Source organism: Meleagris gallopavo, chromosome 5, assembly GCF_000146605.3.
Source record: "Meleagris gallopavo isolate NT-WF06-2002-E0010 breed Aviagen turkey brand Nicholas breeding stock chromosome 5, Turkey_5.1, whole genome shotgun sequence".
Lineage (NCBI taxonomy): Eukaryota > Metazoa > Chordata > Aves > Galliformes > Phasianidae > Meleagris > Meleagris gallopavo.
In genome coordinates, this window is record NC_015015.2 from 55,552,778 (window position 1) to 55,566,974 (window position 14,197).

A 14,197-nucleotide genomic window follows, 5' to 3' on the forward strand; every position below is an offset into this window, starting at 1 on the left:
TATATATATATATCATCAATGAGTTTGTATGTGCATACATTTATGTGTGTGTATATTAATACCAGACTTTTCCATGTCAAATTACCTTCTGCTGTGTGACACAACGCTGTCGCACATTATGGTGGCTCTTAACGAGGACGTGAACATTTCTGATTGTCCTGAACATTCTGCTCCACAACTGTGCTGACGTAAATCCATATCTAACATCAGGCCCCGATGCGCTGCTGGCAGTGCTGGTGTGAGCCAAGCTGGTGGTCTAATAACAGCACCAGTTGCTCTGGAGATGCTTCTGGGATCTGTTTGGATTTTGTTTTATCAGTGCTGGGCATAGCAGCAGGTTTTGTGAAACCACTGTTTGCCTTTTTGCTGTGGAAATGGCACATCTGTGGAGCGCGGGGTGAGTGCTGAGAGCCTGCATTACTGCTCTGGCTTCTCTTTATTGTCCTCCAAGCCTGCTCTCTTCCAAATTCTGTCTCTTTCTGGCTGCATTCATAGTAATACAACAGCATGATGCTTCCCACGTAATCAAAAACCTTTCCAACAGTGTCTGGTGTAAACTGGGCAGTAAAATTTGATGCACGAAATCACGTGCCTTTATGAAAATTTTTCCTGGCCTCTTTTCGTGCCCTCTGTCCCTGCTCAGAAACCTTCTGGGCTTCAGCCCTGCTGTTCTGCAGGTCTCCAGCCCTTCTTGGGAAGGACGTGCATAGCAGGCAGAACATCTTGCGCACAGTTTCCAGGGTTACCTGTGTAGTGCTGATAGCAAGCAGGAAATTAAAATGCTCCGTGATGATGATACGTATCGACAACAGATGGTGGCCATTAGGTGTGTGTGCATGTCAGGGGAAGGCATAAAGGCATAGAGCCAAACAGAGTGACTCCTTGTTCCCTTACTGCCATAGTGGGTCTTACTCTGGTTCTTGGAAATGACTCCAAGTGTGTGTGGCTTCAAGCTAACTTCTTTGCAGAGCTCCTTGTGCTGATTGTCAGCCCTTCTGTCCCTTCCCTCGCTCCGTTTTTCTCTCTGTTTTCTCTTCTATATGGCTGTTGTCTCTTGTCTCCTAAAAGGCTCCCTTACCTTGGGGCTGTTCTACTTTGAACCTCTCCAAACACGGTCTGGCTTACTGTAGCCTTTCTTTGTGGAGACCACAGTAATCTGCTGTAACCTGAACTGAAGGATTCTGGGGGACTTTAACACTGGGGGGCTGCTAAATCTGGAAAACCAACTGAGGATCTGTTGTGCTGAGCTCTGGGACTAGCAAAGTCTCATGCTACATGTTCCTTTCCTTACTGAGCCAGCTCTTCCTCTTCGTGGGTTTCTCCATATTAATTCTCCATTAAACATGAGATGCAGAATTCAGATGGGGTATACAACTGCATGCTCTCAGTGCAGAACAGCAAATATCCCCCTGATCTTTGGCTACAGATCTTTCTGACTGCTGCATATGCCTGAACAGCTGCTGCCTGGTGTGCTTCAGGGTGAGATGCAAAGCTATCGTTTGGACGTGGACTGGAGGATAGCAATGCTGGTGTTGGAGCTGCAGAAATCACTGTGATGCCATAGCTTTTCTCAAACCTGAGGCTCAGCTTTGCTTGTGGTATGTGCAAGCACAATGGAAGCCCATGTAGAGGTGTGCTCTGCTCCTCGTTGCTGGCTTGATGAGCTGTAGTTTTAATTGATATTAGATGCTAGAAGTTACACAAAGGCTGGATTTGTTCTAACCTGGGCACAAACTGTTATTCAAATAGAACACTGTAGACTGACTTTTGACACAGTGTACATGTAGCTGCGATTGTATCCAAACCAAAGTGTGCTAGTGATGCTACTCCTTGCTTCCCATAGCTTAGCCCTAAAATCTATACTTTTGAGCCACAAATCTGCTGAGATACTGGCTGGAAGAACCTTCCATGCTCGTGCATGTATTTCTCTTAATGCAAATGTTTAATTTCAGATGTTCTGAACGATGCCATCTTTGACGAAGACCACGATGAGATGGTAATTGTGAAGGACATAGACATGTTCTCATTGTGTGAGCATCACCTCGTTCCATTTGTTGGAAAGGTAACTCTTCCTCGTCAAACAAACGTGGGAATACATGATAAAAGACACATGTAAAAGACTTTGTAGCTATAACTACAAAGCTTTTAAAGCTGTAAGTATTTACTGCTTACGGCTATGATTCTAAAAGTTAATCTCCAGAGAAAACAAATAAGAAAGACCTCCTTAATGTGAGTTTTATTTGGATTTAAAGCTCTATGCTCAACCTTTCCTAGTCTAACTAATCTAATGGTTTCTGACATTTCACATTAAAGCTCTTCTTTGTGAAGCAGCAGCAAGCCTCGAGGGCAGACATCTTGATATTAAACCAGCTCACCCTGCACGCTGCCTCCGTCACGGATTTAGTTGCTGGCTCAGAGCTATCCAGTGCCTCTGTGAATGGAACAAACTTCTGATTAGCAGCCCTCTATTAAATGGGCTAGCAGGAGGCTGCGTGGCTCGGGACTCCCATGAACAGAGCTGGTGTTTCAGATGGTGGTACCAACAACTTAATGCTGCCCCCGGATCCCCACCACCAACAAAAACAACGTCTGTGAACTTGAGTAGTTCAGTGTTGGTAATTCTGAAAACCTCAGCCTCTTCACTCTTGTAAGAGCACAGAAGGGTGGACCTTCTGATCCATCTGTTCTCCATTGAGTGCTCCCGGGACAGAGGAGCAAGTGCTGTTGTAATCTGTAAAATTTGATCAGTACCACAAAATGTTCCAAGTAAACTGTCCCCCAAAAATGAAACACCAGACAGAAACCAACTGTTTATTGAGTCAACTCATTTTCCTCTGCTTTCTTCTCTTACTGTTAGCATTTTCTACCAGAGAACAAAATAACTTCTGTTTCTGTGAAAGCTTTATATTTCGCCTGTTATTCTTGGTTACTCAGTCTGTGTGTGTTCATTTCATTACTTCTGTGGCAATACCTGCATTCTTTTTACATCTAGCAGTTTAGCCTGAGTGCTTTGGAGAAATCTCACAAGCACTGAGTCGGTCCTGCTCATATACTGGCCTGCTAAATGCCTGGGTACACCTCTAAATGTTCTCAGCCTAACCATTCTCCTGCTGGGTCCATCAAACAGGCTGCAAATACCCATCAGCAGATCTTGTATTTGCAGCTCTATGTTGAATAAAATCCAGAAATTCACACACACACACACACACACACACAAATCACTCTGAGGGGAACAAGATTCAGCATTTATTTCTATGTCTCTTACTTTATCTGAAATGTTTCGTGTCTTTTCAGGTGTCAGTGGGTTGATTACCCAACAGAAGTGATAGGAATGAGCGAGTTAGCCAGGTAATTAGGTGTGCTGTGATACCTCTACCTGCAGGTACAGCAAAACAGGACTCTGAGGTGGGGCCTCCAGGCAAAGCACTAAGGCAGAATCCTACACTAATACTCCCCTACCTTATCTTGGCTAATTTTTCAAGTCTCTGATACAGTGACATAGGTGCTGGTTTGTAATCTGTTACTAGTGTAAGCCCACTTGATTTCAGCAGCCTTCTAACAGGAGGCTGAATGCCATTCCTTCTCCCTTCGGATCTGAGCACTTTTCTACTCCATAACTCATTTCAGCCCAGTGCAGTTACATGTTCCTGATGAGTGTTCAGTCAGTCCGTGGTCAAGCAGGACAGAAGCTGGCTGATTCATACAGTGGTCTATGGTACTACTGGTAGCACGTGAGTTGGCATTAAAGCAGTAATAGCAGAGAAACAGCAGTAAGTGCAGCCTGGTTTTGGTGGCAAAGTACTTCTTGCCATCAGATCCTTTACTGGAATTACAGTCCTTCTCCCTCCCTTTATCCACTTTAGGACTTGAAAGAAAAGCATGGCTATGTCAGATGGACAGTGCTACGCTGAGTAGTAATAAGTACTGCTTTTTGTGCCTAAAGGCAGCAGTACTCTGTGGCATTCCTGAGACTTGGAACATAAGCCGTGACTCTTGGAGAACTGTGATTTTCCTCTCCTGCCTCACAACACTCAACTTATCCTGCACCAGGACGCTGACCTCACGAGGCATTACAGCCTTTGATAGCTCCACACAGTTAATTTTTCAGGCTTGTTCCTCTCACATGCTAAGATTTCTGGGCTGTTCACACTACTGGGACATATGCACATCTCACTCTCTATGCATGAGTTTCATACACGTTTGGTTTTCATTCTGCTAATGGCTTGTTCTCCTCTGTCTAGGTACATATTGGCTATCTTCCTAACAAACAAGTACTTGGCCTCAGCAAGCTCGCTAGGTAAGTGTTGATGTAATGAAAGTGATGCTAATTTGTAAAAAGGATTCCACGCTGTGCTAACTGTGTTAATCCTGCTAATCTTGTCCCCCTCTGAAGCTCAGCACACTTTGTGTCCTGGATTTGGATTTAGACCAATCCTCAGCATTACACATTTGTGTGTGTGTGTGTGGAGAGGACAGATGAGTCTAAGAGCTCTGTGTTAATTAATATCACAGTTGATTGGAATAGAGCCGTAACACTTCTGTATGTCCATCCGTCCAAAACATTGGTGTTGAAAGAGAACCCAGAAGCAAGAACAAGTGGAGAGTCTTGGCTGTGTCCTAAGGCAGATCAGCCTGCACGGTGGGGATCTCTAGCAGCTAAAGATCTGCGTGTATATGGACTGATAAGAGCAGGGATCTCAACGTGCAAATGAACGCACCATCTGGATCTGAATCCAAAGCTTTCATCTGATAAATCTGACATTTCTTTCTTTCTCCTAAGGCTTGCTGAGAAAGTCATGGGGTAGACTTTTTTGCTAAGGCTCCGCTTTAGAAAGAAAGCAATTAAGATATGCTTGAGAAATCCACTTGTTATGTAAAATATTATTTTCCTTGGCAAGTGCCCTTGGATCAGCTGTTGCTGAGGTGTGTTATAAGGTGACAATTTCATGGGGATGGTAGATCCCTCACCTGGGCAGATGATTGGGCACCTGAGTGGAAGGATGTCTTGCAGCAAATGAACCTGAAAACACTGGCTGTAGTCCAGAAAAACCACGTAGGGCACACTTATACTTTCCTGATACATCTGTTAATCTTTCTGTAGTTCCAATCACACTAAGGAGAATTAGCCTAGTAATTCTGCATGCCTGTGAGTTTTCTTAGTGGGTAAGAGATGTGTGGTGCGTGACACTGAAGTGCTTTAAAATCAGCCATCTCTGTTCTGTGCTCTGCTTGCACAGCAGTGAGTTTGGGCTGGAAGCAGAAGGGCCCTGGGAGGTCACGTTTTGAACCTCGTATTACAGGGCAACCAGCTTCACATCTTCTAGCAGCGCTTGCAGGAGTGGAATTTGCTCTGATCAGAGACTGACACAGTTAAACACTCGAATTTTCGTGGTAGACATTTACTATGCCTGCACTTAGCTGCCTCCTGATATTGTAGGATGCGATTCCAATTGCCTCTGAATTTGCTGGTTTAAAACTGTCTCAAATGGTCCTTAATGCAAGTGGCAACATGGTGCTAGAAGAGTCCAGTTTTCCCACTATTTATTCTCAGTTTGAAATATGTTTGGATGTGTGCTGTCTTTCTGCACTGTTCTCTGAAGATTAAATATTGCCCTTTTTTTCTCTTTCAAGTGAGGGTAAAACTTCCATATCCTACAATAATGAAAAGATTAGATTCTTGTATAACCAAATCTTCTCTATCCTTGCTTGCTTTTCTGTACTCGCCATGAGGAGATCTGTAGGCCAAATAGTGCTTCCCTTTCTCGCCCTATATAATGCAACCAGTGTTCACACAAAGATTTGTGAGGCTGTTGGTACTGGAGACCTAATCTTTCATAATAGGATTAGTCTAATGTGGTGTGTTCCTGCCGTCGGGATGACCTGCATTCAGCAGACAAACACTTTTCCTTGGATTTTAAGCTCAGGTTTGATAACACCACCTCTGTTTTCACGCAGACATGCTTATAGGACTTCTCACACACAAAACAAACCCCAAGGACTGCGTTTCTAAATATCTAAATATTATGTTGCTTTGTTCAGAATAGCTATAACACGACCATTTCATTTCTGGAGGGGACTTTCTGCATATAATTCCCTCTCCAAAGCAGCAGGCAAGGCTCATTGTCAGAAATGTTTCTTGTAAGTGATGCCTCAGGCAGGGTCTGGTTTTTGTCTGCTCTGACCAGATGGGTATTGAATCTTTCTGGAGCAACTTTTAACATGGCCACTTGACGTGTAATTAAGCATTTGGTCTGCATGCATAAGGACTGCATGAATAACTCGCTGAGTCACAGAGCAGCCATGGACTTTTTTCCTTGAAATATGTGGGTGTCAGCACTGTGTTGATAGATGATCAAACCATCACTCGAATTGCTTTGCAGATGGCTTGCATTTGTGAAACCCTATTAGAGATGAGCACCAAGGTGAACCCTGCACTGAAATGTGAAGGATGGGTAGAGAGTATCTGTTTTATCATAGAATCATATGATGGCTTGTTTCGGAAGGGACCTCAAGGATCATCAAGCTCCAACTCCTCTGCTGCAGGCAGGGCCACCAACCTCCACGTCTAATAAAAACAGTTATTTTCCCACAGCTCTTAGTTAAATGTAGGAATCTAGAACATCTTCTGCTTAAGGCCAGTAGCCTTCTGGGAATCTCAGTATCCAAACATCCTTAAAACAGCATTTGGTAGGCAGTCTGTTAACTCAAGGATTAGCTTTCAGGGAGTCTTTGGCTGTGGATTCATTGCAAGTGTGTGATCCAGGTGGGTGGTAGAACAAATGCTTCAAAAGTAACAACCAAAGCGAAGAAGCTCTAAGGAGAAGTGATAGGTTTGCCCCTAAAATGGTGGGGGAGCAGACAAGGGGTACCTGCCACTAGAACCAGCAATGTGGTAAGGGAATTCACTGAGCCATGCCAACCAGGGGCTGAGCAGAAGCATTGCTGGATGGATTTCCAGGAAGAACTTTGATCAATTGAGTGATCTGTTGGTAGTGGAAAGTTAATTGTGAAGATCAGACAATATTCGGGAAGGAATAACTAAAACAAATTGTCTTTTTCTCTTCTAGGATTGTGGAGATATACAGTAGAAGACTACAAGGTAAACAACTGGATCTTCTTTTTATTGCTTGTGCAGCCCTTCGCTTGGTGTAATTATAGGTGGGCTACAGCTGTTCAGATTTTAGAGAGTGAAGAAAAAACAATGCGTTCTTGAAGAGGTGTTTCTCATCTGTCTCCTTACTTAGCCTCTGCATTTCCCCTGAGGGGTAAAATGTGCCTATGAAAATGAATGTAGGCAGGAACTGATTCGTGGGATAAATGTAAGATACAGCTGCAAGGGATAACTGGAGCTGCCGGATGCTGCTGGAGGTGTGCTCTCCTCCAGATAATTGGGCATGCCTTCAAGGAGTGTTGTCTGAAGAGATGAACTGAGAGCTGCTGTATTAAGGAAGTTTGCTGCTCTGCAGAAGCAGAGGAAACTACAGAGCTGCTCCAAGGCTTTGGATCAGGTTCAGTCTGCTCTCACTGTCCTGTGGTTGAATTTGGCCTGTTTGTGGCAACAGAAGTCTTAGTGGCCGTTAGGTGTCAAACTGGTGAATAGCTGCAGGAAGTAAAGCTTTGGAGGACAATAGCCTCCCTTAATTTGCTCCTTAATTTTTTTTTAAAACTCTATATCCTTTTCTTAAAGTAAAGGGAAACTGTGAGTGTAGGGAGTGGATAGTGTAGCAGTAAAGTCAGTGAGTAAATATGTGAAAAAGTAAATAGAAGAACAGAGGAAAGCAAGAAAATCTAACTGTATAATTACCATAACTGCAAGTCACAGTAATACAAACTCCTGCACGTAATGGAAAATGACTCCCAGTATAAACAAGGAAATAAAATATTTATTCCAAGGTACAAAATATAAGCTAGGGTTTGGTATTAATAAAATTCATTTGGAGAGAGCAGGGCTTGGGCTAGGGACAAGGAGCAGAATTCTCGAATCCTAGAATGGCCTGGGTTGCAAAGGAGCACAGTGCTCATCCAGTTCCAACCCCCTGCTGTGTGCAGGTCACCAACCAGCAGCCCAGGCTGCCCAGAGCCACATCCAGCCTGGCCTTGAATGCCTGCAGGGATGGGGCATCCACAGCCTCCTTGGGCAGAAGGGACAGGCATGCTTAGAAGTGAGGATGCTTGCAGGGAATGATGATGCATTTAAGCTTGTCATTTTTAAGAGTGGTTCTTGAACTCCCTGTTGTCCTTTCAGTCCAGGAACGCCTTACCAAACAAATTGCAATAGCCATCACAGAAGCCTTACAGCCTGCTGGAGTTGGAGTGGTGATCGAAGCTACGTGAGTTACCCCGAGCTGCTCTGCAGCAGTGTATGGGCTGGGTGTGAACAGTTGTGTGCTGCAGAGCTGCTGTGTGTTGCCTCTACTCTTCTAAGCTGTCTGACACTTACCTGAGGCAGAGAGGAGGTAGGCAGGACTGATCTTTGCCATTCAGTGCAGGGGGTTGGAGCTGTTTGAAGTGTGGGCTTGCCTTAACCATTGCAGAAATATGACAACTGGGTCAGCTGTCCCATTTGCACAGGATCCCCAAGTGCAGCAGAGCTTGAGTCTAGCAACAAGCATGTTCTTGTGATGATCACATTGGAAAGGTGGGATTTTCCTAGGATCTACAGAGAGAAGAAAGCACTCAGAAGCTGAGAGCTTGACTTTCTTTGTCCCAGAGGACAGCTGATGTCCATTGGCCCTTCTAACAGTTTGCCATTCGTGGAATCACAGAATGGCCAGAGTTGGAAGGGACCTCAAGGATCACGAAGCTCCAACCCCCCACCACAGGCAGGGCCACCAACCTCCACATTTCAGAGCAGCCCAGGCTGCCCAGGGCCCCATCCAACCTGGCCTTGAACACCTCCAGGGATGGACGGGGCATCCACAGCCTCTCTGGGCAGCTGTTCCAGCACCTCACCACTCTCACAGCAAACAACTTCCCCCTCACATCCAACCTCAATCTTCCCTCCCTCAACTTCAAACCCTTTCCCCTTGTCCTGCTATTATCTACCTTTTCAAAGAGTTGACTCCCTTTCTAGATGTGGAAGTTTTGTTTTGGTTTTATTTTTCCACAGAGTTTAATGCGACCCTGTAAGAAACACTTGTCTTCATGGCACTTCTTATTTCTTCATAGTACATCTCATTTACTGACTTCCTCTCCTTTCTCCTAGGCATATGTGTATGGTAATGCGTGGGGTACAGAAAATGAACAGTAAAACTGTAACCAGCACAATGTTGGGGGTATTCCGGGAAGACCCAAAGACCCGTGAAGAGTTCTTGACACTCATCAGGAGCTGAAACTGTTATTCTCTAAATGCACTCTGGAGGTTGTTCTGTCCAGTGTCGCCGTCTGTTCTTACTTGTTCCTACGTCACACTCTTAAATTAAATCGTCGTGAGTTGTTGTCATAGTCTTTGTTCAGTAAAAGACTTGTGATGGCAAATGAAAAATGTAATGATGAGGTTGGCTGCTCCTGGATCTCCAATTGTGCTGATATTGCAGAACTACAGGCTACGAGTAGGGGGTTGAATGTGGTTCTTGACACCATGCAGAGTATACTGCTGTGAGGGGGAAAGTGTGCTTTGGGAATGAAATGGATATTTATGAAATAATAATGTTAGTGGGATAAACGTGGTGCAGCACAGGAAGCAAACGGCTGTGGATCCTTGTAGGACCACTTACATGCTGCCAGTACTGTAACTTTGGTGAGAAGGATGGTTCTGAATTGTCTCTGGGTCATTATTACAAGTCCTGCAGTGGCTTTTTCAGTGTCTGGATATGTCTGCTATACCTCTTTGAGATGTTACCTCTGGTGGTGTTTTATATTCTTGCTAGTATTAACTCTGTTTGTCGTACTTGAGAATTTAAAACACATTTTTCCTAACCTTTTAACATGCAGGGAATTCACTTCTAAATGATTTGGAACGCAATTTTATCTCAATATATAAAGGGTTTTATGCACCTTTCTCTCTGTGCCTCAGGATGTCTCACCACTTTAACTGTCAGTTTCGTACTATTTTTAAGCAAACTCTAATGGGGTTTTGGGAGGAAGACCCAGAATTTGTCTGCAAAGAGCTAAGATATCCAAAGAGGTATTTTTTCCTGCCTTTAAGTTTTCCCCCTTGGATTTCCACCAGTTAGACTGAGAAGCTAGATCTGGTTTGATCTCAAAATGAGGATTTCTCTTCAAGCATTCCAAGGTTTGCATCATGAACGTTGGACCAAAGGTGAGCACTGAAATCCTGAGCAGAGCACGTTGTGTTTCTGCCTGATGGCAGTTCATTCCGGGGCAAAGCAACCTGAAATTACAGCTTATTTCATAAGAGCAATTGAGAAAAGCATTTCCAGGGGCGTCAAAATGAATTAAACTGCAGTTTTCTGTCTATGTGGCAACCTCTGTATGTGGCAGCACTGGTATAAAAAGTTTCAGGCAGCTGAACTGGGCTGAACTTCTTATACTCCGTTACGATTTTAATGGGAGTTATGTAACTCTTAATTGGGAAAACATGATGTGCAAATGAAAACCACCCTCCTCAAACTAAGGACAGGAGACAAAACAAGGACAATGCCAGCTGTGGTGTGGGATGCCTGCAGTGCAGGTCCCCGTAGTCACCCTGGCTTTGCTGAATATGAATCCCAAGATACTCAGCTAACCTGAATCGTAGTTCCTGGTTGGCAAGCTAGACCTGTTGAGTTAGGTGCTACAGAACTGTCTGCTATCATGGACACTTACAAAATACACTAATTCTATGGCTTTAGTTCTCCTTATTGACAGCAGATCCTGCCTCTCTCAAGTTCAGCGTTGGTTTCACACATCCAGATGAAAAGCCTTAAGTCTTTCTTGCTTGAAGTTCAATGTAAAACTCTCTCCTTTTTAGGTTGGAAGGAGAACTTGGGGACCAAAGAGGTGCACAAAAACATATTTGTTTCTCTCTGCTTGCTTTAGTTGTTTGAAGTTAAGGCTTTGTAAAACACGATCTTACTCCTGAGGTAGTGAAATGGTTGTGTTTTAACCACTTATCTCTATTCAGGATAAAGTTCGTATTTCACCACTGCTGTTTTTTATTTCCATGTGACCTGTAGTCTTTAAAACATACCTCTATACTTGTGGCCTTGGATTTTGTTCCCCTATTTGTTGTAAGACTGGTGCACTTTTTTTGGAACATGTCAAATACATCAGCTTTAATGACAACCAGTGTGTTTATGTATACAGTACGTACAGCCTGCTGTTGTACCTCATCAGTGTCCATTGTCTCAAAAACATCCATTGTTTCAAAAACATTAAAGCACAGTATTATCCTTTGGAGTGGTAGCATCCTTGGTGACTGGCAGGTGATGGCATCACAGGATGAGGTGGGTGGTGGTGGCATAGAATCATCACCAAGGTTGGAAAGACCTCCCAAGATCATCCAGTCCAACTGTCCACCTACCACCAATATTTCCCTGTAGTTTCAGTGCTTGCAAATGCTCCAGCCTTGTAATGATGATGTTCAGTTTCTCTTCTGAAGCAGCAGTTTGTTTGTTGACAGAGCAACAGAAAAAAAAAAAAACCAACACAAAAAAACCCAAAATCATCTTCCTTCAAGGTTGGTGCAACCTCCCTCATTCTGGTCTTCAGTATCAGAGAATTCAGCAACACGAAGAGGGGAGGCAGTGGCTGCTCTGGAGGATGTTGTGTGCACTGGGGTTCATGTGGGCATAGAGTCCTTTTGAGGACTGAAGCCCTGTTGAAGGCATCATTGGAGGTCTCTCCATAGACCAGGGCCTCTGTCCTTGACTCTCCCAGCTGGATCCGAGCATCTCGGGGTTGAAACTAGATGATCATTGTGGTCCTTTTCAACCCAAGCCATTCTATGATCTGATGGGGAGGATCAGTAGTGAGTTCTGCTGCCCCATAGCCAGGGCTGTGCCTCTGTGAAATGAGCAAGAGCCAGCAGGGATGAGAATTTAAATGCTCCTGTGTTCAATTTGCCCAAATGAATATATCCTAACAGCAGAAAAGATGCAGGCGTGATCAAACCTTGAGGATGAAGTCTTGTGCTTTATCTTGACTGAGTCAGCCCAGCGTGTACCACGTAAGCAGTGAGCTCAGCTGGTGCCAGCAGCTGCTCCTGCAGGGTGGGAAGGCTGAGTTAAAGGAACTGGCTCTGGTGTCCTCACGGGATGCAGCTACCTCCGAAATTCAGAGATGAATCCTTGAAAATAATAAAAAAGACTTGCAGAACCAAGACACTGGAAGGGATGGTAGCCTAGATGAGCAAATGGGAGGAAGAAGAAGGAATTAAATGCTTTTAAGGAAGTCACCATCACTTTATGAATCTCTCATCTACATCTCTGTGTCAAAGCACAGGGTAAAACAGATGAGGGTGGGAAAAGGCACTCAGAAATGCTGGGGCTACAGGCGATGGGGGATCTACTGGGTGCTGCCAGCTTGGTGGGTGAGCTTTGTGGTGGCCACAAACAGAGGAGTGATGAATGGGAAGGCCCTCCAGCCTCGTGTGTTCCTTCTGAGGGGCCTGTCCTGTTTGGGAATGGCTCTCATGGGAAGCCTCAGGAGCATTTTTAAGAATTGCCTTTGTTGTGAAGTGGAGTTTCTGTTCTCGTTGTGGTTGTGTGTTGAAGCTGGTGGTTATGGTGGGAAACAGCCTTTTGGGCAAAGCAGATGTCTCTGCAAGAGATTTTCTATTCCCTGCCTTGAAAACAAAGCAAAACAGAAACAAAACCAACAGTGTGGGATTTGAAAGGAACCTCCCTGGTTTTGTAATCATGTGAAATAGTGTTTTCATTGAGGTGAAAAAAATAGCTTGAAAGTCTACGGCTCAGAGCCCAGAGGAGAGAGCTGTGGTGGGGTCACCATCCCTGGAGGCGCTCAGTGAACATGGAAATGTGGCACTGAGGGACATGGGAGTGAGGACGGGTTGGGGATGGGGATCTTAGAGGTCATTTCCAAACTGAATGATCCTGGTGGCTTTATGTAGCCATCACAACCTTCCAGCAGCTCCTAGTTGCTTAATGAGCTCGGATTGCTCATTTACATGGCCTCTGCTTTCTGCCCCTGCTGTCTCTATGTGGTTATCAGTGTTGGGAAAGACACTGCAGTCAGCTCTGCCCTTTGAGCCTTGGCTAAACCCTTCTGCTGAACTCTTGGAAATAACCTTGCTGCAAAGCCTGCCTTCCAGTTGTATTTAAAGCTGCGGTCACGGTTTGGTAGTTGAGAGGATATGAAACATTAAAGCTCTTTTTAATAAGTTTTGGGCCATGCTGGTAACATCAGGGACATCAGTTAAATCACCATGCACAACATCATAGACAAATTTTGCTGTAATAACCCAAGGATATCAAGGTTTGGTGGGCTTTTTTGATCAGCTTTATGCTGTGATTTTGATGTTGGAATATTTCAGAGGAGGCTTTACTGCTCCATTTGCATTACTGATCTGATGGCAACAGTGGAGCAAAAGCTAAAGATCTGTCATAGGAGTGGTTGGATTATACGGGTCCATTTAAATAAGGGCAGTGAGGCACTGCACAGCCTGCCCAGAGAGGTGGTGGTGCCCCAACCTTGCAGACACCTGAGGTCAGGAGATGAGCTGTGAGCACTGATGGAGCTGTGGGTGTCCCTGTGCATTGCAGGAAGTGGGACCTGATAGTCTTTAAGAGTCCCTTCCAACCCAAAGCATTCTGTGCTTCTATGATCCACCAAACTATTTTAAAGGTGCTCGGGCAAGCCAGAGTGTAGGAGGCAGGGTTCATCCTTTAGTCATAAATATTGCAGGTCTGTGGATAAGTTCATTACTGGGAGGCAAAAAAACTTCAGCCCAAACATCTGCCCCATCGATGTCACCTTTATAACACACTTGTAGGATGCGTTTGCTTTTCAAGTCACATAGGATTACAGCTTAGAGCTGTATTAATGCTTTCCATTGGGACCTGAATTCAGAGGCCGGGGGGGGGTCAGCCCAGGGCAGTGCACATCTGGCTGGGTCCTCCTTCCCATCACTGGAAGGTGTTAGCACACGGGGATGGCAGGGATGGAGGAAGGAAAGAAAGGAGGACAGGAAAGGCTGTTGCAATAAAGGAAAACGAGTCGGGTCGTGGAGAACCTGTCCCCTCAGCTTGGTGATGCTCAGGCTGCTGTTGCAGCCCTGGTCACACACTGACACCCT

The 14,197-nt window shown here is 44.8% G+C and overlaps 1 protein-coding gene across 1 annotated transcript in view; it reads left to right on the top strand.

Moving 5' to 3' along the window:
- GCH1 (GTP cyclohydrolase 1) overlaps positions 1 to 11,340 on the top strand; it is a 19,059-nt gene extending 7,719 nt beyond the window's left edge. Inside the window, exons 3-7 of the mRNA XM_010712131.2 lie at positions 1,953 to 2,062; positions 4,242 to 4,297; positions 7,068 to 7,099; positions 8,246 to 8,330; positions 9,206 to 11,340. Of these exons, the coding sequence (XP_010710433.2) occupies positions 1,953 to 2,062; positions 4,242 to 4,297; positions 7,068 to 7,099; positions 8,246 to 8,330; positions 9,206 to 9,332 (410 nt within the window). The 3' untranslated portion in view covers positions 9,333 to 11,340. The remainder of the gene's footprint in view (positions 1 to 1,952; positions 2,063 to 4,241; positions 4,298 to 7,067; positions 7,100 to 8,245; positions 8,331 to 9,205) is intronic.
- The last annotated feature ends 2,857 nt before the right edge of the window (positions 11,341 to 14,197 follow it).